The sequence below is a fragment of the Acinonyx jubatus genome, chromosome X, assembly GCF_027475565.1.
Source record: "Acinonyx jubatus isolate Ajub_Pintada_27869175 chromosome X, VMU_Ajub_asm_v1.0, whole genome shotgun sequence".
In the NCBI taxonomy this organism is placed as follows: domain Eukaryota; kingdom Metazoa; phylum Chordata; class Mammalia; order Carnivora; family Felidae; genus Acinonyx; species Acinonyx jubatus.
The window spans coordinates 124,128,028-124,155,100 of NC_069389.1; the positions used below are offsets into that span (position 1 = coordinate 124,128,028).

At 35.8% G+C, this 27,073-nt stretch overlaps 1 protein-coding gene across 5 annotated transcripts in view; it reads right to left on the reverse strand.

The window, feature by feature from the left end:
* Window positions 1–7,373: 7,373 nt before the first annotated feature.
* Window positions 7,374–27,073, reverse strand: part of CLIC2 (chloride intracellular channel 2) — a 28,511-nt gene continuing 8,811 nt past the window's right edge. The window contains exons 2-7 of one of the 5 annotated variants that reach the window (XM_053201911.1): window positions 23,187–23,296; window positions 22,936–23,061; window positions 9,546–9,652; window positions 8,691–8,873; window positions 8,479–8,545; window positions 7,374–7,772 (exon numbers count right to left, since the gene is read on the reverse strand). In XM_053201911.1, coding sequence (XP_053057886.1) covers window positions 7,391–7,772; window positions 8,479–8,545; window positions 8,691–8,873; window positions 9,546–9,652; window positions 22,936–23,061; window positions 23,187–23,296 — 975 coding nt within the window. In that variant the 3' untranslated portion in view covers window positions 7,374–7,390. Of the gene's footprint in view, window positions 7,773–8,388; window positions 8,546–8,690; window positions 8,874–9,545; window positions 9,653–22,935; window positions 23,062–23,186; window positions 23,297–27,073 lie in introns of all 5 variants that reach the window. The other 4 variants (XR_008289942.1, XM_053201912.1, XM_015082627.3 and 1 more) reach the window with 4 other exon arrangements.

Below are 27,073 nucleotides of genomic sequence, written 5' to 3' on the forward strand. Positions count from 1 at the left end.
AGCCTGTTTCAGATTCTGTGTCTCCCTCCCCCTCTCTCTGCCCCTTCCTTGCTAGTGCTCTGTCTCTCTGTCTCTCAAAAATAAACATTAAAAAAAAATTTAAATACCTAGTAGTGCAATTGCTGGATCATAGGATAGTTCTATTTTTAACTTTTTTGGGAACTTCCATACTGTTTTCCAGAGTGGCTGAAACACCTATCAATAAAATCTACAAAAATATAAGAAAGGCAAGAGTCTGTAGTATTTGAACCAAGACTACTCCCTCCCTTTCCCTTTCCTACCAGTAAGGTGGAGGCTCCAATCCAGACTGCTGCATATCCCTCCCCCTTCAATTCCCAGTCAGAAGTCTTTCAGTGTGTCCACATTTACCACTGCGGGGGGGGGGGGTAGGGGGAGGGTAGGACTTCATTAATATAAATTGGCTAGTCACTAAAAACAATTATGAAACATGCAAAGAAACAAAAAATGTATGATTCACACAAATAAAAATATCAGGCAACACAAAATGCCTACAAGCAGATGTCAAATTTAACAGAAAAAGACTTCAAAGTAATCATTATAAATATGTTCACAGAACTAAAAGAAATCATGGTTAAAGAAGTAAAAGTAGTCCTTTTTTTCTTGTTTCATTTAAGAGTTTTCTATTTGTCTCTGTTTTTCTGACATTATCTTATTTCTTTGAACATTTTTTTACCCTTTTCTCTATTTTCTTTCCTGCCAGTTGAATCCTTTCTTCCACTGTTGAGCCTCTGTAATGAATTATTTATTTCAATTATTGTAGTTCAACTCCAGAATTTCCCTTTGGTCCTTAAAAAATAATTTGTATTTCTTTATTGTTTGTTGGAAACTAGATGTTTTAGAGAATATATTGCTGTGACTCTGGGTATTGTCCTCCACCCCACCCTGGAGTTCATTATTGTTAGTTTTTGTGGTTTTTTTTAGTGACTAACTGGATTATATTAGTGAAGTCCTAGCCACAGCAATCAAACAAGAAAAAAAAAAGAAAAGCCATCCAAATTGGTAAGGAAGAAGTAAAACTGTCACTATTTGCAGATGACATGACACTATATGTAGAAAACCTTAAATACTTCACGAAAATACTACTAGAACTTATAAATGAATTTTGTAAAGTCACAGGATAAAATATCAATATACAGAAATCAGTTGCATTTCTATACACCAATAATGAAGTAGCCACAATAGAAACTAAGAAAACAATCCTATTTACAATTGCACCAAAATAATAAAATACTTAGAAATAAACTTAACCAAGGAGGTGAATGATATCTGTACTCTGAAAACTATAAAACATTAATGAAAGAAATGTAAGATGACATAAACAAATGGAAAGAAATCCTGTGCACATAAATTGGAAGAAACAATATTGTTAAAATTTCCTTGCTACCCAAAGTAATCTACAGATTTAATGCATTTCCTGTCAAAATGCCAGCAGCATTTTTCACAGAAGTAGAACAAACAATCTTAAAATTTGTACAGAACCACAAAAGACTCTGAATGGCCAAAGCAATCTTGAAAAAGAAGAACAAATATGGAGGTATTATAATCCCATATTTCAAGTTATATTACAAAGCTGTAGTAATCAAAATAGTATGGTACTGGCACAAATATAGATACATAGATCAATAGAACAGAATAAAGAGTCCAGAAATAAATCCACACTAATATGGTCAATTAATTTATAACAAAGGAGACAGGAATATACAATGGGAGAAACACAGTGGTATCTTCAATAAGTGGTGCTGTGGAAACTAGACAGCAACATACAAAAGAATGAACATGAACCATTTTCTTACACTATGCACAAAAGTAAACTCAAAATGAATCAAAGATCTAAATGTACGACCTGAAACCATAAAACTCCTAGAAGAGAACACATTTGTGATTTGTTTGATATGTTTCTCATTCTTAGACTAGTTAGGATTAAACACCTATAATGTGAATGTTTGTTCGCTTTATGTTGTCTAAGAAAACCCTTAACTTATTAAAAACAATTCTTTTTTCCTTTTTCTGTTCAGCTTGGGTGCTATTACCCTGTCTTCCAGATTGCTGAACTATTCTTCTGCATCTTGTAAACTACTGTTGATTACTTCTAGTGTATTTTCCATTTCAGTTACAGTATTCTTCAGCTATGATTGGTTCTTTCTTATATTTTCTGGCTCTTTGTTGATATCTTCACTGAGGTCATCCAGTCTGGTGAGTATCTTTATGACCATTACTTTGAACTCTTTATCAGGTAGATTTATTACTGCCATTTCATTTAGTTCTTTTGCTGAGGTTTTGTCTTGATCTTTCACTTGGAGCATATTCCTCTGCCTCCTCATTTTGCCTGATTTCTGTGTTTGTCTTTATGAATTAGGCAGAACAACTACATCTCCTAAATTTGAAGGAATGGTCTTATGAATGATCATCTCCTGTGTAGACTGTGTGTGCCTGGTGACTTTGGATAGCTGATTGGAGCTGTAGCTAGCATGGGATGGGGATACTAGGGATGCCACGGTGGGGTGGCCAGGGTTGAAGTGCGTGTACAAGCTAGGGTATACCAGTGTGCTCAGCACAGGGGGCACCCTGGTGGGCATGAATTGGGTGTTCCTTGGGTGTTCTGTGCCTGGGGTACAAGGAGGGTGTTCAGAGTAGAAGTGGGAGTGAGCTGGGAGGTCCCAGAGTGCTGTGCACCAGGAGTGCCCTTAGCAAGTCATCTGGAGCCAAAGTGGTGTGGGCCTGGAGTGTTCCAGGGTGCTTTGTGCCTGTGTTGCCTTGGTGACATGGCTGGAGCTCAGTGAGTACTGACCCAGGGTGTTTTGGTATGTGCCATGCTAGGGATTGCCTTTGTGGGATGGCTGGGGCTGGTGTGGACTAGGGACTAGGGACTCACTCAGGCAGTAGGCAAGTTAGGGTGTCCAGACTGTGCACTGGTCTGAGCTTTTAAGTTGGGGGGGAATGTAAACTGTGGAGCTCACCTACCCCTATAACCAAGATAAAGTTTCACCAGCTCCCTTGCCATTTGGTGGAGTTCTAGGGCTGGTTCCTTTATATTTTAGTTGCCCTTTTATTTTTTTTTAATTAAAAAAAAATTTTTTTCAACGTTTATTTATTTTTGGGACAGAGACAGAGCATGAACAGGTGAGGGGCAGAGAGAGAGGGAGACACAGAATCGGAAACAGGCTCCAGGCTCTGAGCTATCAGCCCAGAGCCCGACGCGGGGCTCGAACTCACGGACCGCGAGATCGTGACCTGGCTGAAGTCGGACGCTTAACCGACTGCACCACCCAGGCGCCCCTTTAGTTGCCCTTTTAAACCATGGCTTTTCTTTTTCTGTTTCCCAGGGAAGAAATATCTGCTCCTGGTCCCTCAGTGCTATCCCTCCCCACTGCAGTTCACAGCATCAGAGGTGGTGGTTCCCTTCACTGCCACGTCTCCATCTCTCTTGCCATTGTCTGTGTGGTCTCTGTGTCTTTTGTTCAGTTAGCTCTCAGTTCTTCAGGAGGAGCTTCTCTACAAACACGAGTCATTTGGTGTGAATTCAGGGCATTCCTGTGTCACCTTCTGAGACCAGAAACTGTACTTCTACTTTTTTTGAAACTTCCTATTTTTATATAATTATACTTCTACCCATAACCTGGCTTCTCCCAACAGTAATGTTTGCATAACTACTGTATGTCTACCTTTTCAAAGTTGTTTGTGGACACACTGGTATAGACTCTTTCAAGTTCTGTTTGTTTAAAGTTTTTTCTTTTTCTACAACTGTGATTTTTGGAACTAGCTTCTCTGGATATGGAATCCTTGGTTCACACTTTTTTTTCCATTGAATTTCTTGAAAATGCTGCCTCATTGTTGCCTTGCCTTGTATGTTGTTTTTGGAAAGCCTGATGTCAGATTAATTAATTTGCCTTCATGAGTTATTTCATCTTTTTGCCTAGAGGCTTTGATGACTTAGTTTATCTTCCATATCTAATATTTTACTAGGATATGTCTCAGAGTTGATCATTTTGGTATATTTTCCCAGGAACCTAGTGGGAACTTTGAATGTATAGACTGAAGTCTTTCACTTTGGAAATTTTTCTTGGATTATAGGTTTAAATCTTTTAAATATTAACTTTGTTCCATTGTTCCATTGTTTCTTCTTCCCCAGTAATTCCAGTGACACAATTGCTATTCCTTCTTTGCTTCTCCTTCAATTCACTGATTTCTTTCTGAGCCTTTTTACTTTCTTCTTTGTTTTATTTTAATTCTCTCAGTTATTTTTCTGTCTTTTTCAATGCACCTTATTAAATTTTCTTGAGTCTGTTTTTCCTTTGGAATCTTTAAATTTATCTTCACATCTGAGATTATTTTGTCTTTCTTCCATTTATTTTCTAGTTTGATCAATTTTTTCTTTGATTTTTTTGTCTTGATTTTTTGAAAGTCTGAATCCAGATGGGTTTTTTTTCATATCCCCAAATGTATTTAATTCAGTTTGGAATGTTGTCTTGCAGGGTTTTTTTTTTTCCTTCATAGTTGTTTTCTGTAATGAGATGTTTATCAGTTGTGTGTTGAATCTTGTTTTCTGATTTTTTTTATAACAACTCTATAGATTCACAAAAAGTTACTGCTCACTTCTTTTTATGTCTTGTATTTCTTTCTTAGAAGCCATGCCTTTTGAAGATTGCTACCTAAAATTATGCACACTTGAAAGCTTCTTCCTTGTTCTGGCCTACTAGGACATTAAAAAAATATTTTTATACTTGAGGGAGACTTAATCTTTCTTTCAGTGACTTCAGATTAATCCTAAGCCCATGACAAACTCCCTTATTTCCTACAGTTTTTATCAGCCTGTCCTTGCTCACTATAAGAGTTTGTGGTGCAGCATGGATGTGAGAGAGTACTTCTTGAGATTTGGTATTTTTTTTCTTCTTTTAAACTTAGTTATATTGAGGTTTGGAAATTTTTCTGCTTTAAGTTATGCTTCCCATGTGGTTTTAGTGCCATTTAAAATTTATTTTTGTTATTCTGTATTGACTTTGGAGGAAACATTGGGAGACACAAACCAAGGCAGCCACTGATGTCTTCATCAACCTGGAAGTCTAATTAGTCTTTTAAAAAAGTTTTCTAATTTATGAAAACCAAATCAATCATCACCTACTTTGCTGAGATGTCAAGGTATCATTTTCCTCAGCTGAATAGCTTAAGACCCTCTCACCCTTGCTGATCACAAAGCAGATCTTGGAGGTGGTCTTAGGTTGTGACTTATATATTTAAAAAAACCTATCCCCAGACACTGGGTAATACATTTATCTCCTTCTTTCTCATAAATAGCAGTATTGTTTTTTAGATTTTAATTTTAATTCTGGTTAGTTAACATGGAATGTTATATGAGTTTCAGGTGTCCAATATAGTGATTCAACACTTCCATGCATCACCTAGGGCTCATAACAACAAGTGCACTCTTTAATCCCCATCACCTATTTCACCCATCTCCCCAACCACCTACCCTCTGGCAACCATCAATTTGTTCTATATAGTAAGAGTGTTTCTTGGTTTCTCTCTCTCTCTCTCTCTCTCTTTTCCCCTTTTCTCATTTATTTTGTTTCTTAAATTCCACATTGTGAGTGAAATCATATGGTATTTGTCTTTCTCTGACTTATTTCACTTAGCATAATACTCTAGCTCCACCCATGTGGTTGCAATTGGCAAGATTTCATTCTTTTTTATGGATAATATTCCATTACACACACACACACACACACACACACACACACACACACACCATCTTTATCCATTCATTAGTTGATGGACATTTGGGCTCTTTCCATACTTTGGCTATTGCTGATAATGCTGCTATAAACATAGGGGTGCACGAACCCCTTGAATTAGTATTTTTGTAAATTAGGTATTTTGTGAATTAGGTATTTTGGGTAAAACATCTAGTAGTGTAATTGCTGTATCCTAGGGTAGTTCTCTTTTTAACTTTTTTGAGGAATCTCCATACTGTTTTACAGAGCAGCTGCACCAGTTTGCATTCCCACTAACAGTGTAAGAGGGTTCCCCTTTCTCCACATCCTTGCCAACATCTGTTGTTTCCTAAGTTGTTAATTTTAGCCATTCTGACAGGTGTGAGGTGGTATCCCATTCTGGTTTTGATTTGTAGTTCCCTGATGATGAGTGATGTTGAGCCTCTTTTTATGTGCCTGTTGGCCATCCGGATGTCTTCTTTGGAAAAATGTCATGTCACCTGCCCATTTATTAACAGCATTATTTGTTTTTTGGATGTTCAGTTTTGTAAGTTCTTTATGTATTTTGGATACTAACCCTTTATTGGATCTGTCATTTGCAAATATCTTCTCCCAATCCATCAGTTGGCTTTTAGATTTGTTGATTGTTTCCTTCACTGTGCAGAAGTTTCTTATTTTGATGAAGTCCCAATAGTTTACTTTTTGTTTTTGTTTCCCTTGCCTCAGGAGAGATATCTAGAAAAGAGTTGCTATGGCCTGTGTTTTCTCTTTAGGATGTTTATGGTTTCAGGTTTCATATTTAGGTATGTATTCCATTTTGAATTTATTTTTTGTATAGTGAAGAAAGTGGCCAAGTTTCCATTTTTGCATGTTTCTGTGCAGTTTTTCTAACATCATTTGTTAAAGAGACTGCTTCTTTCCAATTGGATATTCTTTGCTGCTTTGTTGAAGATTAATTGACCATATAGTTGTAGGTTTATTTCTGGATTTTCTGTTCTGTTGATCTATGGTCTTCCTTTTTTGAGGCTGTACTTAGTTTCTCCTTTGAAGGACTGAGTTAAGTTCAGGTTTTGTTTTCAGGTTTGAGTGATTTTATTTTAACGTGTAAATTTGAGTACATATAGTAATAGAGCATTTTAAATTCTGTACAAATATTTGTGACTATCCTTTAAGCATAGCTTTCCTTCTCCTTTTATGGACAGCAACAAGACCTTTTGGTCAAATTTCCTAGTTTTCTCATTTCTATTGAATAAAAGATCTGATTTACTTTGTAACTTTACCATATATTTGTTGTTAATCTTTTAAAAATTATTATTATGTTGTATCTAATGAATGCTTGCTCATTTAACAATATAATCTGGTCATAAAGGTCATATTCCCATCTCTGACTATGACACAGTCATATTTCTAAATGTTTAATGCCATTCTAATACCAGTTGGTCTTGATCTGTATTTAGAGCTGATTTTTAAAAGAATTCATTTAGGATTTGCCTTTCTGATATACTCACTCTCTGATTTTATTATTCATATCAGAAATAAACTCAGGAGTTTAAGATTGTGGCTCTACTTATGTCATTTGTAAGTTCAGCCGTCTGTTGAGCTTACACATAATGCATTCTAGGAATTCAATTAAATAGCAAAAGATCTTGATGCTTTCCGTGTCATTTAATATTGCAGTGCTTATGCCATAGAAATAAAGAAAAGTAAGCGAAAATATAAAGAACTTTAAAATACATAGTGGGAAGATAGTTTGGACTGGCCAGATACAGAAAATACAGCATTCTTTTCATGAGAGTTGGATAAACAGTATTTTCCATATTCTTATTTCCGGAAACCTTTATGACAAGTGAAAAGAGGGCTTTTTCTACGGAAAGAGTTGCCTTAACTCTTCTGTTTAGCCACACTTGCATAGGTGTTTTCAATTTCTTTGTCTTCAGGACATGTGTGGATAAATTCTTCACGGGCATAGGCATTGTGAAGATAGCGCCAGACTCCTGAGAATTCTGCTGGAATGTCAAAGTCACGGTATTTCTTGGCAGCAACCTAGGGTTTTGGGAAAAAACGGTAATAAAAGGCATCAATGACATTCTTAGTGTGGAGAAACATATTTCAAGAGTCAAGATCATTAAGGACATGTTATCTGCACAAAAATAATCTTGCACTTACTACTTTAAAGTTTTTTTTACAAATGTAGACAAAGCTATATTTGTGTAATCATATTTAAATTTATGCTGTGATTATCAGAAGAATTTCTCCACTAGACTAAGTTTGCTTAGGGTCCCAACTATGTCTTATTTCTTTATGTATTCTGCGTGTTTGGCATAGGACCTGAGACAGAATAAGTTCTGTTCAATAAGAATTTATTAAATCAATGATTAAGTCATCATGATATTACTAGTAGCTCACATTATATATCATTTGTTATGACACTGTTCTAAGCATTCTACATGCTTTAATTTAATCAACAATTCTATGAAATGGGTAATATTACCCTTGGTTTTTTTAAGTTTATTTATTTATTTTGAGAGAGCATGCATGCAAGCATGGGAGGCAGAGAGAGAGAGAGAGAGAGAGAAAGAGAGAGAATCCCAAGCAAGCTTTGCACTGTCAGCACAGAGCCCCATGCGGGACTTGAACTCAGGAACCATGAGATCTTGACCTGAGCCAAAATCAAGAGTTAGATGCTCAGCTGACTGAGCCACCCAGGTACTCCTTACTCTTGTTTTATAGATAAGCCAGTGGAAAGCACCTTCTGATTTGGGAAGAAAGAAACAAATTTTTATGGTTCCCAGAGGAGATCACTGTGGATTTTTTTTTTCCTAAGGAGAAAAAGGAGATATATACCATGTATAATGATGACAAAGCCATCATATAACAATCTCACACTAAATAGTCACTGTGTTTCATGCTGGCAACTCCCAACCCCCTCCCAAACCATTCAGTATGCCCTACAAAGGCTTACTTTAATAATGTTCAGTTTGGGTAACAAGCTGCAGTCAGCCAGTGTCAGCTGGTCCCCATCCAAGAACAATCTTCTGGAAACTGTGAGTTCCTCAGCACTGTCTGGATCAATTTCATCCAGAAGCGGGGTGTTTAAATAGTCATCCAGACGTTTAAATTCTCTGAGCAGAGATTTTTCAAAATCTGAGCAAAGAAGTCAGAAGGTTACTAATAAACGTTTTGTCTTCATGACTACATTTTACATAAGCTTTTCACACATTTAGACATCTCTATCTATACACATTGCTTACACTGGCCCTTCAAAATCTAAATAGTTAACTAGAACTCAACTACCCACTGATAAGACAGAATCAGGTGTTTAATCAAATGCTCTTTGACTCTTCTTGAGGAGCATTGGAAGGAGAGTCAAAGAAAGAAAAAGTCACATATGTTATTACTAAACACAGAAGAGTCAGAAAGTGGAATCAGAAACTAATAGCTCTTATGACTCAGAATACAGTAAACCCATTCAAGAATGGTCATGGGAGATAGTAGATGCTATAGTTTAAGAAACCTTAAAGGCACACAGGAAAAGTTGGGGGGGGGGGCTAAAAAATACAGTCCTGCAGTTAGTTAACTCCTAGCATGTCAATGCTCTAATTGAGCCAAGTTAGTAATTGCTATATTGAATCTTGGGCTCTAAATTTAATAAAATTTCATGGAAAGGAATTTCAAAGGAGAAAAGAAAAAAATCAGAGGAAGAGTGCATTCCCCAACATATATTACGTATTCAGGAAAATCCCATGTTAGCTGAGTGAGACTGTGGGAGTCAGCAAATGTGTGAGAGAAATAGAAATTTAAATAAAGGTATCTTACTCTTATTTGCTTCTTTTTGTGTATTCTTTATGTATGCAGAAAACTTGGCAAAGAGGTTACAGCCCACATCAAAGGACTCCTTGTTCTTGGGACTCAGGTGAGGATACCTTAAAAAGAAACATCACTGCATGATTATTCACACATAAGTCAGAGACCAAGTGTCCTAGCTTGTACTCTACTGAAAATGGAGGTTTTAGAAAATTGTGCTGGAAACAGAGGGTTCTGAGAATCTGTATTTGTAAATATATATTTTTCACAATATCGGAATACTTTAGTTTCTAAAGTTCACTAGGAAACAAGCTGTGGAAAATTCAAAGGCCATTTACCTGTAGGAACAATGTTTTAAATGGTAGTTAAGTCCCCCATACTTGTTCCTGAAAGCCTATTTGGCAGAAGATATGTTGTTGGTAATACATTTTTAAAGCTAAGTAGGAAAAAATATGGCTTTAAATTATTGTAAATTCCATAAAAATGAAGGAATAAAGAGGATAGAGAGCATGGAAAAAGGTAGCCAAGATGTCCTCTCCTTAGTAATACAAAGTTCACTTAGAATAATAAAAATTAAATAATGTAATAATGTAATCCACCACATTAAGAAATTAAATAATACCATATTATCATGAGTAGATGCAGAAAAATTATTGCAAAGCAATTCCTAGTCATAAAAAAACCCCACTAGCAACTAGAAATGATCAGGTCAAACAGTCATCTTCCTTAATACCTCTCTTTCTCTCCCTCCCCATATTTGCTCCATTAGCAATTCTATCCAGTTTATCTTTCAAAATATACCCAGAACTTATCCACTTCTCACCACCTCCACTGCCCTCTGCCTTGTCCAAGTCTTATACTACTGCAATAGCTCTTTGACTATTCTCCCCACTCCCATGCTTGTCCCCCACACTCTTAGACTATTTTCCACTTGCTGCCAGAGCAATCATGTTAAAAGGTAAATTGTATCATGTATCTCCCCTACTTATTACCTTGCAATGCCCCCATCTCATTCAGACTCAGACCCCAAGTCCTCATAGTAGTCTACAGGGACTGATGTGATCTGACCCTATCTTACCACTCTGCTCTCATTTCCTCCTACTCTTTTCTCCACTCACTACACTTGAAACTTACCTCTTTGCTGTTCTTCAAATAGACCTGACAAGCTCCAGCCCCAAGGCTTTTTCACTTAGTCTTCCCTTAAATGGAGTGATTTCCTTTATGTATGCACATGACCTACTCCCTCTCTTCTTTCGGATCTTGTTTTTATATTTCTGAGACCTTTCTCTGCCCACTTTATTTAACATTGCAACCTTACCCTGCCCTTACCCCATACTTTACTCCCTAGTTTTATTTTTTCTTAGTATTTAATATCATCTAAAATAGTTTCTATTTTGCTTTTTAATCTTGCCTATTTATTGTCTTCCCCAACTAGAATGTAAGGTCTACTAAGACAGTGTTTTTGCCTGGTTTAATCACTGATGTGTTTCAAGTGTCTAGAATATTGTTTGATAGTAAGTACTCAGTAAATATTTATTGAATGATTAAACTAATTCATTAATTTCCTTAACTTGATAAAATATATCCATCAAAAACTTTCAGCAAGCACCATATAACATGGTGAAATGTTAGAACTGTTTCCCTTAAAATGAGTAAATGATGAGAATAATCATTATCACTACTTGTCTTCAACATTGTGCTGAGTGCACTAACAAATAAGACAAACAACATTCTAAATGGTAACTTTAAAACCATTTACATTAAATTTAGGAACAAGACAGAATTAATGAGATATTTCGGTAAGGTGGCTAATACAAGTCAAACATTAAAAAAATAAGTTTTCTATGCTACCAATAACCAGATGGAAATAGATATTAGTAGCATATTCCATTTACAATTGTGATAAAGTATAAAATATTTAGAAATAACTTAATACAAAGGTATAGAACCAATATGAAACAAAACAAAACAAAACAAAACAAAACCTCATCAAAGAACATAGGACTGGCACTTAGGTTGATAACCTAATGTAAATCAGTGGATGAATGGATAAAGGACATGTGGTGTATATACAATGGAATATTATTCAACCATAAAAAAGAAGGAAATCCTACTATTTCTAACAACATGAATGGACCTGGAGGACATTATTCTAGGTGAGATAAGTCAGACAAAGACAAATACTGTATGATCTAACTTATATGTAGAATCTAAAAAGCAAAAATCATAAAAAAGAGAGTAAAATTATAGTTACTGGAGGCACCTTGGTGGGGGGATTGGGGAGATGTTTAAATGTTAAAAGCTTGCAATTAGTAGATAAATAAGCACAGCATAGTGATTATAGTCAACAAAACTATATTATAAACTTCAAAGTTCCCATTAGCAGTTACTCCCCATTCACACCTCCTCTCAGTCCCTGGAACCACTAATCTTGCTGTCTCTATGGACTTGCTTATTCTAGACATTTCATATAAATGGAATCATACAATATGTGGCCTATTGTTTTTGGCTTATTTCACTTAGTATGATGGTCAAGGCTCATATCCTGGTATGTATCAGTACTTCATTCTTTTTTATGGTTGAATAATATTTCATTGTATGGATAGACCACATTTTCTTTATCCAGTAATCACTTGATGGATATTTATGTTGTTTTCACCATTTGGCTAGTGTAAATAGTGCTGCTATGATTGTGTACACGTGTTTGTTTGAATACCTGTTTTCAGTTCTTTTGAGTATATATCTAGGAATAGAATTGCTGGGCTATGTGGTAACTCTATGTTGAAATTTTTGAGTAACTGACAAATTTTTTTCCACAATGGCAGCATTTCTACCAGCAACGTATGAGAATTCCAATTTTTCCACATTTTTGTAAGCATTTGCTATTTCCTGTTTTTTTTTCTTTTTCGTGATAGCCATCTTAGTGGCTTTTAAGTGTTATCTCACTATGGTTTTGATCTGCATTTCCCCAATAACTAATGATGTTAAGCATCTTTACATGTGCTCATTAGGCATTTGCATATATTCTCTTGAGAAATATCTACTTTCTTGACACTTTTAAAATTAGGTTGTTTGCTTTTTCTGTTGTTGAATTGTAAGAGTTCTTTATATATTGTGGAAGCTAGACCTTTATCAGATACATGATTTGGAAACACTGTCTCCCATTTTTTTTGGATTAATTTTTCTTTTTTTTTTTGATAGTGTTCTTTGATGCACAAATGGTTTTAGTTTGATGAACTCTAATTTATCTACTTTTTATTTCATTGCCGTGCATTTGGTGTCATATCTAAGATTCTATTGCCAAATACAAGGTCCTGAAGATTTACCCATATGTTTTCTTCTAAGAGTTTTATAGTTTCAGCCCATATGTCTAGGTCTTTGATGTGCTTTGAGTTAATTTTTGTTTATGGTATGAGGTAAGGGTCTAACTTTTTTCTCTTGCATGTGAATATCTAGTTTTCCCAGAATGATTTGTGGGGGAGACTATTCTTTCGTCATTGAATGGTTTTGGCACTCTTGAAAATCAATTGACCTTTGATGTATGGGCTTATTTCTGGACTCTCATTTCTCCACTATTGACTTATAAGTCTATTCTTATGCAAGCATTGCACCATTGTGATTATGGTAGGTTTGTAGTAAGTTTTGAAATCAGGAAGTGTGAGTCCTCCAACTTTGTCTTTATCAAGACTATTTTGGCTATTTGTGGTCTCTTGCAATTCCATATGAATTTGAGCATTGGTTTTTTTTTTATTTCTGCAAAAACACCATTAGAGTATTTATTGTGGTTGCATTGAATTAGTAGATCTTTTTGGAGAATATTTCTATCAATAAAATTAAGTCTTCTAGTCCACAAACATTGGATGTTTGTATGGGTTGAATTGTGTCCCCCCAAAAAGATATATTGGAGTCATAAACTCCAGTACTTTCTTTTTTAATTTTAATTTCTATGTTTATTTATTTTTGAGAGAGAGAGAGAGTGCAAGCAGAGGAGGGGCAGACAGAGAGGGAGACACAGAATCTGAATTTGAAGCAGGTTCCAGGCTCCAAGCTGTCAGCACAGAGCCCAACATGGGGCTTAAACTCACGAACCGCGAGATCATGACCTTAGCTGAAGTCGGACGCTTAACCAATTGAGCGACCCAGGCGCCCTAAACTCCAGTACTTACTAATGTAACCTTATTTTGAAATATGATTGTTACATATGTAATTAGTTAAGACAAGGCCACACTGGAGTAAGGTGGGCCCATTAATCCAAATTACCAGTGTTCTTAAAAAGAATATCTTTTCAAAAGACAGAGGAATGGGGAAAATGCCATGTGAAGATGGAGGATTGGAATTATGGATCCACAAGTCAAAGAACACCAGTGATTGCTGGAAAGCCACTGGAAACTAAGAAGAGGCAAGGAAGGATCTTTCTCCTAAAGGTTTCAGAGGGAGCATGGCCCTGCTGATTCTTTGACTTCATACTTCTGGCCTTCAGAACTATAAGACAAATTTCTGTTGTTTTAAACCACTCAATTTATGGCACTTAGTTGTGGCAGCCCTAAGAAACTAATATACATGTCTTTCCATTTTTTAGGTCTTCTTTCAGCAATGGTTTGTGATTTTCAGCAGAGAAATCTTTATTAAGTTTATTCCGAAGTATTTTGTTATTTCTTATACTGTTGAAAATGGAATTGTTTTTTAAATTTGCTTTTTGGATTATTCAATGGTAGTGTAAATAAATAAAATTGATTTTTGTATATTGATCTGTATATTTCAATTGTACTTAAATCATGTATGAGTTCTAGTAGTTTTTTTAGTGGATTTTAAAGGATTTTCTGTGTGAAAGATTATGCCATCTGCAAATAAAGATAGTTTTACTTCTTCCTTTCCATTTTGAATACTTTTTATTTATTTTTTTTCATAACCACTCTGGTTAAAACTTCCAATGCAGTGTTAAACAGAAGTATCAGATATGGTACCCCTGTGTTGTTCCTAATCCTAAGGGGAAAGTTTTTAATCCCTTACCATTAAGTATGATGTTATGTGTGGGTATTAGATGCTTTTTGTCAGGTTGAGGAACTTCCCTTCTGTTCCTAGTTTGTTGAGTATTATCATGAAATGGTGTCAGATTTTGTCCATTTTTTTTTTTTTTGCATTGAGATGAGTATGGCTTCCCTCTTTTACTGGTGCTCTTTATTCTTCACATGACCTTAATTTACTGTCTAGTGGCCTCTCATTTATGCCTGAAGGACTCCCTGTAGCATTTTTTTGTAGAATAGGTCTACTAGCAACAAAATTCCTCAGTTTTTGTTCATGTGGAATGTCTTAACTTCTCTTTCATTTTTGAAGGATAGTTTTGCCAGATATGGAATTCTTGGTTGATTTTTTTTTCTTTCAGCACTTAATATGTCATCTCTCTGCCTTCTGGTCTCCATGGTTTCTGATGGAGAATCATCTGTTAATCTTACTGAATATCTCTTCTACATGATGAGTCATTTTTCTCTTGCTGCTTTCAAGATTCTATCTTTGGCTTTGGCTTTAGATAATTTGATTATAATGTATCCTGGTGTTGATATCTTTGTCTCTATTCCACTTGGAATTCATTGACCTCCTTGGATGTATAGATAAATGTATTTAATTAAATTTGGGAAACTTTCAGCCATTATTACTTCATTCTTCTGCATCTTTATCTCTGTTGTCTCATTCTGGGACTCCTATTATGTGTATCTTGGTACATTTGATGGTATTCCACTGGTCTGTTAGATTCTGTTCATTTTCTTCCTTTTACTCAGACTGGATAATCTCAATCAATTTATGCTCACTTTTGCTTATTACCTCTTTTATATGTTCAAATCTGCTGTTGAAACCCTCTAGTGAATTGTTCATTTTAGTAATTGTACTTTTCAACTCCAGATTTTCTATTTGGTTCCTTTTTACAGTTTCTTTTTATTGCTGTTCTCGCTATGCTGAGGATGCTCTCTGTGGTTTCCTTTAGTTCTTTGTTTATGGCTTTCTTTAGCATTCTAAACATATTTAAGACAGTTGATGTAAAGTCTTTGTCTATTGAATCACATATCTGGATTTTCTCAGGAACAGATTCTATTAATTTCTTTTTTATCCTGTGAATGGGCCATACTTTCTTGTTTCTTGACATGAATTATATTTTTTTCTTGAAAACTGGACGCTCAAGTATTATAAGGTAGAAACTCTGAAAATCAGATCCTTCCATTCCTTGGGGTTTGTGTTGCTGCTTATTATGAGTATTGTTTATTTGTTTAGTAAATTTTCTGAAGTAATTTTTTAAACTCTGTGTTCTTTGTTGTTTGGGGCTACTGAAATATTTGTCCCATTATCTTTAGTTGGTTATTGATTTAATGGATATTTTGTTATTCTCCTGGAATCAAACCAACCAACCAAGCAAACAAACCAAGAAAGAAAACGTATCCCAGTGTTTGCAGTCTTTCACTGAGTTGAGGCTCTCCTTCAATGCTTATGTATGCATTTTACAGCTTAACCTTCAATTTCTTTTTTTTTTCAATGTGTATTTACTTTTGAGAGACAGAGAGAGAAAGAGCGAGCACAAGCAGGGGAGAGGCAGAGAGAGGGAGACACAGAATCGGAAGCAGGCTCCAGGCTCTGAGCTATCAGCACAGAGCCCAATGTGGGACTTTAAGTCACAAACCACGAGATCATGACCTGAGCCGAAGTTGGATGTTTAACCGACTGAGCCACCCAGGTGCCCCCAGCCTTCAATTTCTGCTTGCATGGTGCCTGAAGTCAGAAGTAAGAGCTTAGGGTCTTCTCAGGTCTTTTCCGAGCATAGGCCTAAACCTGGACATGTGCATGGGCTTCTAGAGTCCTTAGAATACATGAAAGCTTTTTTAAAGCCCATATTCCCCTACGTATCCTCCAAACATCCAGCCTATTTCTTCCCAGGCTTTTCAGTTTGTCTATTGCTTTCCTCAAGTGCTATTCCTTTCCCCATGTGGCAATGTCTAATACATGTGCCTTTAAATGCCTTCCATGAATGCCACCAAAGAGCCTGCCTCAACCCTGGGAAAGCTCCAGGGTAGGTGAAAAAACACGAACCCTCAAGCCAATCCTTCAGGGTGCCACTAGGCCAAACCACATAACCACAATTTTTGAGAATAAAGCCCATATCATGTCTTCTGATACCAGTATCCTGCACCCACAATGTGGACTACTATCTTTAAGGCTGCTCAAGACTGGGGAGTGGAATATGGTAACAAGATAATCTAAAATGCCACAAGGCTCTTTTACTAAAATTCAGCTTTTTTTTTCTTTATTAATATTTCCTTCAGTGTTGTAAATTTTTGGTTAGATTCCAGAGTTCTGGAAAAGCTGATTCTGACGGTTTTTCCTCCCAAGCTATTCATTGCTTTCATGGAGGGATAGATTTTTGGAGTTCCATACTCCCTCATTTTCATTGATGTGGGTATCTAACAGGTTTTAAATTTTTTATGGAGTTTATATGGAAGGACTTCCATATCTAGCAAAATAATCACTCTGGAGGGCTTTGTAAAAAGAAAGTACATTTTAGCATTGTTTGTAATGCCAATACCTAGAACGTCTTTCAGCTGTTTCTCTAACAATGGTAACTGTTATGAACCGGTGATTGCTGTGTGTTATCCTATCCTTTTTTATCATTATCCTTTTAAAAATGGAAGTTTTTATTCCAGCTATCCAGTTCCTGCTCTACCATGATATATCGAGTGCATCAAGGAGTTGGTGGAGAAAACTTGTCTTTTAATTTATTTAATTGCCCTATAATTAGTATCTAATGGAGATGTTGCACATCACCCAAAGATCTTGAACTTTGAGCAGGATGCAGTAACTATATGGAACTTGGAAGCTGTATCTCTTGGGAGTAAGTGTGTTGCATGTAAGAAGCAGACTATGGCTGATAACACAGTTCTGTACCTATCTCTCTGTCTTTCTTTCTCTTCCTTCTTTCCTTCCTTTCATTAACTAAAACTTGTTTTTGTTTTATTAGGGGTGGTGATATACCTGGATAAAAACTACATTTCCTAGGTCCCCTTTATATTTATATGTGACCATGTGAATTATTTTTGGATGATGAAATGTAAATAATGCAAATTGTTGATGTGGCTTCTGCAAAAACTTCTTAAATCTAGCTTGTACCTTTTGGGGCGCCTGGGTGGCTCAGTTGGTTAAGCGTCCGACTTCAGCTCAGGTCATGATCTCATGGTTGTGAGTTCGAGCCCTGCATCGGTCTCTGTGCTGACAGCTTGGAGCCTGGAGCCTGCTTCGGATTCTCTGTCTCCCTCTATCACTGCCCCTCCCCTCCTTGCATTCTGTCTGTCTATCTCTCTCAAAAATAAATAAATATTTAAAAAAATCTAGCTTGCATCTTTTGTTCTTTGTCCTTTTCCTTCTTCTTGTGTGGGAATTAGATCTGTTGCCTGGAATTCCAGCGGACATATTGTCACCACGAATTAACTTTGAGACTGGAAGCCTCACCTGAAGGATAGCACAGAAGAGAGATTAGAAAGAGCTTGGGTCCCCAGTGAAGTCATGGAACCATCATTCCATCCCTACAATGACTCATTCTTGGCTCATTATGTGAGGAAAAATAAAACCCGTATTTATTTAAGCCACTTTTTTCATCTCTAGTTATCAGAATTGAATGCAAACCCTAACTGATACATAAGCCAACAGAAAATCAGAAGGATTTGACAAGATGATTCACAGAACAAAACCAAATGATCAATCAACATATGTAAAGATGCTCAAATTCACCTATTATTCAGGGAAATGCAATTTAAAGTATCAATGTGATATCACTATACCCATCACATTGGCACAGATTTAAAGAGTGATAACACCTAAATCTTCATCACCTCTTTTACCCATCCCCCATCCACCTCCCTTTTGGTAACCATCACCTTGTTCTCTATAGTTAGATAGAGTTTGTTTCTTGGTTTGCCCCCCTCTCTCTCTCTGTCTTTCTCTCTCTTTTTCTCCTCTGCTCATTTGTTTTGTTTCTTAAATTCCACCTATGAGTGAAATCATATGGTGTTTGTCTTTCTATGACTGACTTATTTTGCTTAGCATAATACTCTCTAGCTCCATACACATCGTTGCAAATAGCAGGATTTCATTCTTTTTTATGGCTGAGTAATATTCCATCTGATCCAGTGTATCATTCAAAGCCATTGTTTCCTTGTTGATCTTCTGCTTAGGTGATCTGTCCATTGATATAAGTGGGGTGTTAAAGTCCTGTATTATTGTATTATCATCAGTGAGTTTCTTTAGGTTTGTTATTAATTGATTTATATATTTGGCTGTTCCAAGTTGGAGGCATAAAATTTACAGTTGTTAGATCTTGTTGTATAGACCCCTTTATTATGATATAGTGCCTTTCTTCATCTCTTATAACAGTGTTTTGTTTAAATCTAGTTTGTCTGATGTAAGTATGGCTACTCCAGCTTTCTTTTGATGTCCATTAATATGATACGTTATTCTTCAATTTATCTTCAATTGTTTTTTCAATCTGGAAGTGAGTTTGGGGCTAAAATGAGTCGCTTGTAAGCAGCATATCAATGGGTCTTTTTTTTAATCCATTCTGACCCTATGTCTTTTGATTAGAGCACTTAGTCCATTTACACTTACAGTAATTATTGATAGATATGAATTTAGTGTCATTGTATTACCTGAAAGTCGCTACTCATGTAGATTGTCTCTGTTCTTTTCTAGTCTTTGTTGCTTTTGGTCTCTCTTTCCTGCTCAAAGTGTTCCTTTTAATAATTCTTGCAGAGCTTGTTTAGTGTTCATGAACTCCTTTAGTTTTTGCTTGTCTTGGAAACTCTGTACCTCTCCTTCTATTCTGAATGGCAGACTTGCTGGATAAGGTATTATTGCCTGCATATTTTTCTGTTTAGTACATTGAATATATCTTGCCACTCCCTTCTGGCCTGCCAGAAGGCCTGTGGACACATCTGCTTCTAACCTTATATGTCTACTTTTGTAGGTTAACGACATTTTGTCTCTAGCTGCTTTCAGAATTATCTCTTTGTTTTTGTATTTTGAAGGTTTCACTATGATATGTCTTGGTGTTGACCTGTTTTTGTTGATTTTGAGGGGAGTTCTCTGTGCTTCTTGGACTTGAATGCCTGTTTCCCTTCCCCCCAGATTAGGGGTTCTCAGATATAAAACCTTGTGTCCCCTTTCCCCCTTCTTCTTCTTCTGGAACTCCTATGATATGGATAGTATTGCACTGTATACAATCGCTGAGTTCCCTAAGTCTATATTTGTGATCCAATAGTTTTCTTTCTCCCTCCTTTTCAGCCTCATCATTTTCCATAATTTTATATTCTGTATAACCTATTCATTCATTTACTTCTTCTGTCCTTGTTGTGATTACATCCGCTCAGTTTTACATCTCATAGCATTTTTTTTTTTATTTTGGCCTAATTTTTAGGTTTTTTTTTTCTCTGCATCAAGGGTTTCTCTGGTATATTCTGTGATTTTTTTCAAGCCCATCTACTATTCTTATGACTGTTTTTCTAAATTCTTGTTCAGATATATTATTTATATCTATTTTGAGTAAATCCTTGACTGTGGTTGTTTCTTGATCTTTTTTGGGGGGGAGAATTAATCTATCTTGTAATTTTATCTAGGTTTCTGTCTTTTGTGTGTATGAAAGCTTGTTATGTTTCATGTTTTTGAGAGTAATGCTATAGTAAGAAGGGTTTATACAATGTCCAGGGCCTGGCACTTCAGGAAGTGTTTCTGGTATATGCTATGTGGCCTCTGCTGCTGTAAATTGTCTGTCAGTCCTCTGCAGAGTTCCTCCTTGCTTTAAATGGGGAGTGTTTGGACCTTTAACTAGGTATGCTTTGATTTGTTTGTTAAAAGAAACCTGCCACGTTCTCTCCCCCAAATTATGCAGATTGTTCTCTTAATCCTCAGATTGATTTCTTAGGTGTGCAAAATGATTTGATGTTGATCTAGCTGTGTTCAAGGGACAAGACAAGCCCAGGGTCCCTTTACTACTCTGCCATCTTAAATCCTCTTTCTTGGCTGAGTAATATTCCATACACCATATATATACCACATCTTCTTTTTTATTTTAGAGAGAGAGGGAGAGAGAGCGAGCAGGGGAGAGGGGCAGAGGGAGACAGAGAGAGAGAGAGAGAGAGAGAGAGAGAGAATATCAAGCAGGCTCTGTGTCATCAGCACAGAGCCCAACTAGGGGCTCGATTTCATGAACTGTGAGATCATGACCTGAGCCAAAATCAAGAGCTGAATGCTTAACCGACTGAGCTGCCCAGGCACACCAGTATTTTTGTATTCTTTGCATAAATACCCAGTAGTACAGTTACTGGGTCATAGGGTAGTTCTATTTTTAGTTTTTTGAGGAACCTCCATACTGTTTTCCACAAACTGCACTAGTTTACATTCCCACGAACAGTACAAGAGAGTTCCTTTTTCTGCATATCCTCAACAACACTTGTTGTTTCTTGTGTTGTTGATTTTAGCCACTCTGACAGGTGTGAGGTGATATCTCATTGTAGTCTTGATTTGCATTTCCCTGATGATGAGTGATGTTGAGCATCTTTTCATGTGTCTGTTGGCCATGTGGATGTCTTCTTTGGAAAAATATTAATTCACATATTCTGCCCATTAAAAAAGTTTATTTATTTTGAGAGAGACAGAGACAGTGCAAGTGGGGGAAGGACAGAGAAAGAGGGAAAGAGAGAGAATCCCAAACAGGCTCTGCACTGCCAGTACAGAGCCTAATGCGAGGCTTGAACCCATGAAGCTCCAAGATCATGACCTGAGGCAAAACTAAGAGATGCCTAACTGACTGAGCCATCCAGGTGCCCTTCTTCTGCCCTTTTTAAACTGGATTATTTTGTTTTTGGGTGTTCAGTTTTATAAGTTCTTTATATATTTAAGATACTAATCCTTTATCAGATATGTCATTTGCAAATATCTTCTCCCATCCCACAGGTTGCCTTTTAGTTTTGTTGATTGCTTCCTTCACTGTGCAGAAGTTTTATATTTTGATTAAGTCCCAACAACTTATTTTTGCTTTGTTTTCCTTGTCTCAGGAGACATATCTAGTTAAGAAGTGGCTATGGCCAATATCAGAGAAGTTGCTGCCTGTGTTCTCCTCTAGGATTTTGATAGTTTCCTGTGTCACATTTAGGTCTTTAACGCATTTTTTAAAAAAATTTTTTATTGTGGAAAAAATATATAAAATCTGCCATTTTAAGCATTTTTTATGTTTACAATTCAGTGACATTAATTACATTCACTGTGTTGTGCAACCATCACTACTGTATTTTTTTTTCAAGTTTTTATTTCAATTCTAGTTAGTTAACATATATGGTAAAATTGATTTCAGGTGTAGAAATTTAGTGGTTCATCACTTACCTATAATACCCAGTGCTCATCACAAGTGCCTTCCTTAATCCACTTTGAATTTACTTTTGTGTACTGTGTAAGAAAAGGGTCCAATTTCATTCTTTTGCTTGTTGCTGTCCAGTTTTCCTAACACCATTTGTTGAAGACACTATCTTTTTCCCATTGGATATTCTTTTCTGCTTTGTCAAAGATTAATTGACCATACGGTTGTGTGTTCATTTCTGGGTTTTCTATTCTGTTCTATTGATCTATGTGTCCATTTTTGTGCCACTACCATACTGTCTTGATCACTACAGCTTTGTAATATAACTTGAAGTCTGTAATTGTGATGCCTCCAGAAACAGACCCATAAATACATAGCATAAACCACTGGTTGCCAGAGGTTAAAGGGGTGGAGGATGTGTGAAAATGGGTGAAGAGAAATGGAAGATATAGACTTCCAGTTATGGAATGAATAAGTCATGTGAATAAAAGGCACAGATAGCATAAGGAATACAAAAGTACTTTGAAATGTTAAATCTAATATCTTTGTGTATTTAAAGTTGAAGGGGGGAAGTTTATGCTTAGTAGACATAATATTTCTCAACCTGCAGAGCTTAGAGATCAGACCGAATCAAAAGCTGTTTCCAAACTGAAGATCTTGTGAGGGCTCTACAATAAAACAAGTCGAATTTCTATCAGTATCAATTCCCCCAAACTTCATTATGGCTGAAATTCCCTGCCTTCCCAAGGTTTCTAAATCTATCTTTTGCCCTTTCCTTATAGACTGCTTACAACTCAGAAAGTTTTAATACCTTTACATATATTAAATAAGTAATTCTGTAGTAAAGGTGTGTAGTCATATATAGAGTAATCAAGAGGATCTTTGAAAACTTTGCTAGAAAAATAGCAAAAGAGAGGCCAACAGTGAAAAAAAGATGTCTAGAAGAATTCTCAATCTGCAATAAATAGGGCAATACAATAGATTTTCTCAACAACAATAATATCCTGTAGAATGCTGTACCTTGGAGGAGCCAGTGTCTGCTCTAGAAACTCCTCAATTTTAATGAAGTCTGTTTTCAACTCCTTGTTATACACCAGGAAGGGAGGATTGGTGCCTGGGGCTAAGTCTTTCAGCTCTTCAGGCTTTCTATAATTATTGAAAATAAGTAGAGTTAAGCCTTTAGATATAGTACACATTATACAAACACAAACATTATATTGGTGTCTACCAATTTCACTCTCCAGAATGAAACATGTCCTGATTTCTCTTACCTGGTCATGTCAACAGTAGTTACATTGAATTTAACTCCTTTAAGCCAGAGGATCATAAAAAGGCGTTGGCAAAAGGGACAGTTTCCAATACTCTCCCCATCACTTCCAGCCTGTTAAGATAAAAGAAGGCCTCATTCATTCATTTGCTCAGTATGTATTGAGTGCCTACTGGGAAATGAACCAGTTGCTAGAGATAACCTTAATCTCATGGATTCTATTATCTGTGGGCAGACGGAGATAATGAATCAAATAAGTTTATTGTATTTAAAATGACAAGTCTGATTAGTACATAATAATAATAGTTTGTTTTATATATTACCAGAATATATATAATATAACCATTTCCTGTTGATGGGCATTTCAGATATTCCAAAATTTTTGCTATCCTAAATATTTCAGCAGCAAATATTTTGGGGCATATAATTTGTTCCACTGCTGAGATTATATCTTTAGAATTAATATTTAAAATGAGAATGTTGAAAAAAGACATTTTCCGTTTTAATAGAGCCTGCCAAATTTCCTTCCTGAGAGACATTTTCCATATGTTTATTGCCCATTTGATTGCCTTATTTTGTGAAGTGTTTGTTCATGACAATCTTACATTTTTTTTCTATTAAAGTGAGGACATTTTCCTTATTGATTTGAAAAATTTATTTACATACTGAAGATATTAACACTTTTTGATACACATTACATGTATTTTAAAACATGGCCTATGTGAAATTTAGATTTTACATAAAATCTATTACTTTTTTCCTCTGTGCAGTCTAGTTTTTCTGATCTGCTTACATGACTATTATATACATAAAGATTACAAAGAATATTCCACCTTTCTTATTTTGTTTTATTATAAAGATGTTCTCTTATGTTTTCTTTTAGTACCTTCATGGTTTCATTTTTGGCATTTGTTTCATCGATTTGGAATTTATTTTGGCAGAGTTATATTGGGACTTTAGCCTATGTATTCAACTTGTTTTTTTACAAATAGATAATAGTTAAAAAAATTTTTTTAACATTTATTTATTATTGAGAGACACAGAGCATGAGCAGGGGAGGGGTAGAGAGAGGGGAAGACACAGAATCCGAAGCAGGCTCCAGGCTCCGAGCTGTCAACACAGAGCCCGACGTGGGGCTCAAATTCACAAACTGTGAGATCATGACCTGAGCCAAAGACGGTCGCTTAACCAACTGAGTCACCCAGGCGCCCCAGTTAATAGTTGTTTTAACACCATCTATTTAAAGATCCATCTTTTGCCCAGCATTACCCTGATGCCAAAACCACACAAAGACACTGTAGAAACAGAAAACTACAGGTCAATATCCCCGATAAACATAGATGCAAAAATCCTCAACAAAATGTTAGCAAATAGCATTTAACAATACATTAAAATTATACTTCACCAAGATCAGGTGGAATTTATTCCAAAGGTGCAAGGATGGTTTAAAATTCAAAAATCAATCAATGTGATACAGGATATTAACCAAAAAAAAAAAAAAAAAAGGATTAAAACCATATGACTATCTCAATAGATGCAGAAAAACCATTTGACAAAATACAACATCCATCCATGATAAAAACTCTCAATAAAATTGATTTGGAGGGAATATATCTCAACATAATAATGAAATATATGAACGCTCCACAGCTAACATCATATTCACTGGTGAAAAATTGAAAGCTTTTCCTCTAAGATCAGGAATAAGACAACGATGTCCAGTCTCACCACTGTTATTCAACATAGTACTGGAAGTCCTAGCTGCAGTAATCAGACAACAAAAAGAAATAAAAGGCATCCAAATTGATAAAGAAGAAGTAAAAATGTCACTATTTGCAGATGACATAATACTCTATGTAGAAAACCCTAAAGACTACACACACACACACACACACACACTATTAGAACTAATAAATGAATTCAGTAAAGACCCAGGATACAAAATTAATATACAGAAATCCGTTGCATTTCTAAACACCAATAATGTAGTAGCAGAAAGAGAAATTAAGAAAACAATCCCATTTACAATTACATTAACAAGAATAAAATACCTAGGAATAAATTTTACCAAGGAGGTGAATGACCTATACTCTGAAATCTATAAGACACTGATGAAAGAAATTAAAGATGACACAAATAGAAAGATATATTGTGCTCATAGATTGGTAGAATTAATATAGTTAAATTTTGTTAAAATGTCCATAGTACACAAAACCATCTAGAGATTCAATGCAATCTCTATCAAATGCTGATGGCATTTTTTGCAGAACTGGAATAGTTGTAAAAATTTGTATAGAATCACAAAAGACCCTGAATAGCCAAGGTAATCTTGAGAAAGAACAAAGCCACAGGTATGCTCACTGATTTCAAACTATACTACAAAGCTATAATAATCAAAACAGTATGGTACTGGCACAAGAATAGACACATAGATCAATGAAACAAGATAGCCGAGAAATAAATCCATGATTATATGGTTAATTAACCTATGACAAAGGAGGCAATAATAATCAATGGGGATAAGACAGTCTTTTCAATAAATGGTACTGGGAAAACTCGACAGCTACATGTATAAGAATGAAATTGGACCACTGGCTTTTTTTTTACACCACACACAAAAATGAATTCAAAATGGATTAAAGTCCCAAATATAGGATCTGAAACCATAAAATTCCTAAAGGAAAACATAGGCAGCAATCTCTTGGACATCAGCTTTAGCAACATATTTATGGCTATGTCTCCTGAGGCAAGGTAAACAAGCAAAAATAAGCTATTGGGACTACACCAAAATGAAAAGCTTTTGCACGGCAAAAGAAACTTTTAACAAAACAAAAAGGCAACCTCCTGAATGAGAGAATATATTTTCAAATAATACATCTGATTGGGGGGGTAATATCCCAAATATGTTAAGAACTGCTGGGGCGCCTGGGTGGCCCCTTCGGTTAAGCATCTGACTTCAGCTCAGGTCTTGATCTCATGGTTCATGAATTTGAGTCCCCACGTTGGACTCTGTGTTGACAGCTCCGATCCTGGAGCTTACTTTGGATTCTGCCTCCATCTCTCTCTGTCCCTCCCCCACTTGCACTCTGTCTCCCTCTCTCTCAAAAATAAATAAACACTAAAAAAAAGAACTTATACACCAAAAAATAAAAAAAAATCTAATTAAAAATGAAGACCTGAATAAACATTTCTCCAAAGAAGACATACAGATAGCCAACAGAGAAATGAAAAGATGCTCAATATCACCAATCATTAGGGAAATGTAAATCAAACCCACAATGAGATATCACCTCATAGAAATCAGAATGGCTAGTGTCAAAAAGATAAGAAATAACAAGTGTTGGAGAAAAGGGAACACTTGTGTACTTTTGGTGGGAATGTAAATTGGTCCAAGCACTGTGGAAAACAGCATGGAGGTTCCTCAAAAAATTAGAAATAGAAATACCATATGATCCAGTAATTCCAGTATTGGGTACTTACCTAAAGAAAAAGAAAACACTAATTTGAAAATATATATGCACCCTGTGTTTATTGCAGCACTATTTATAATAGCTAAAATACGGAAGCAACCCAAGTGTTTAGTAATAGATGAAAGGACTATTACTTGGGCATAAAAAAGAATGAGATCTTGCCATTTGTGATAACATATATGGACCCAGAGGGCATTATGCTAAGTGTAATAAGTCAGGCAGAGTAAGACAAGAACCATATGATTTCACTTATATGTAGAATCTAAAACACAAAACAAGCAAGCAAGCAGACAAACAACCCCCTCAAACAAGCCCGATCTCTAGATATAAAGAACAAACTGCCAAAGGGGAGGTGAGTGGAAGTGGGCAAAGTAGACAAAGGAAATTAAGAGGTATAAACTTCCAGTTATAAAATAAATAA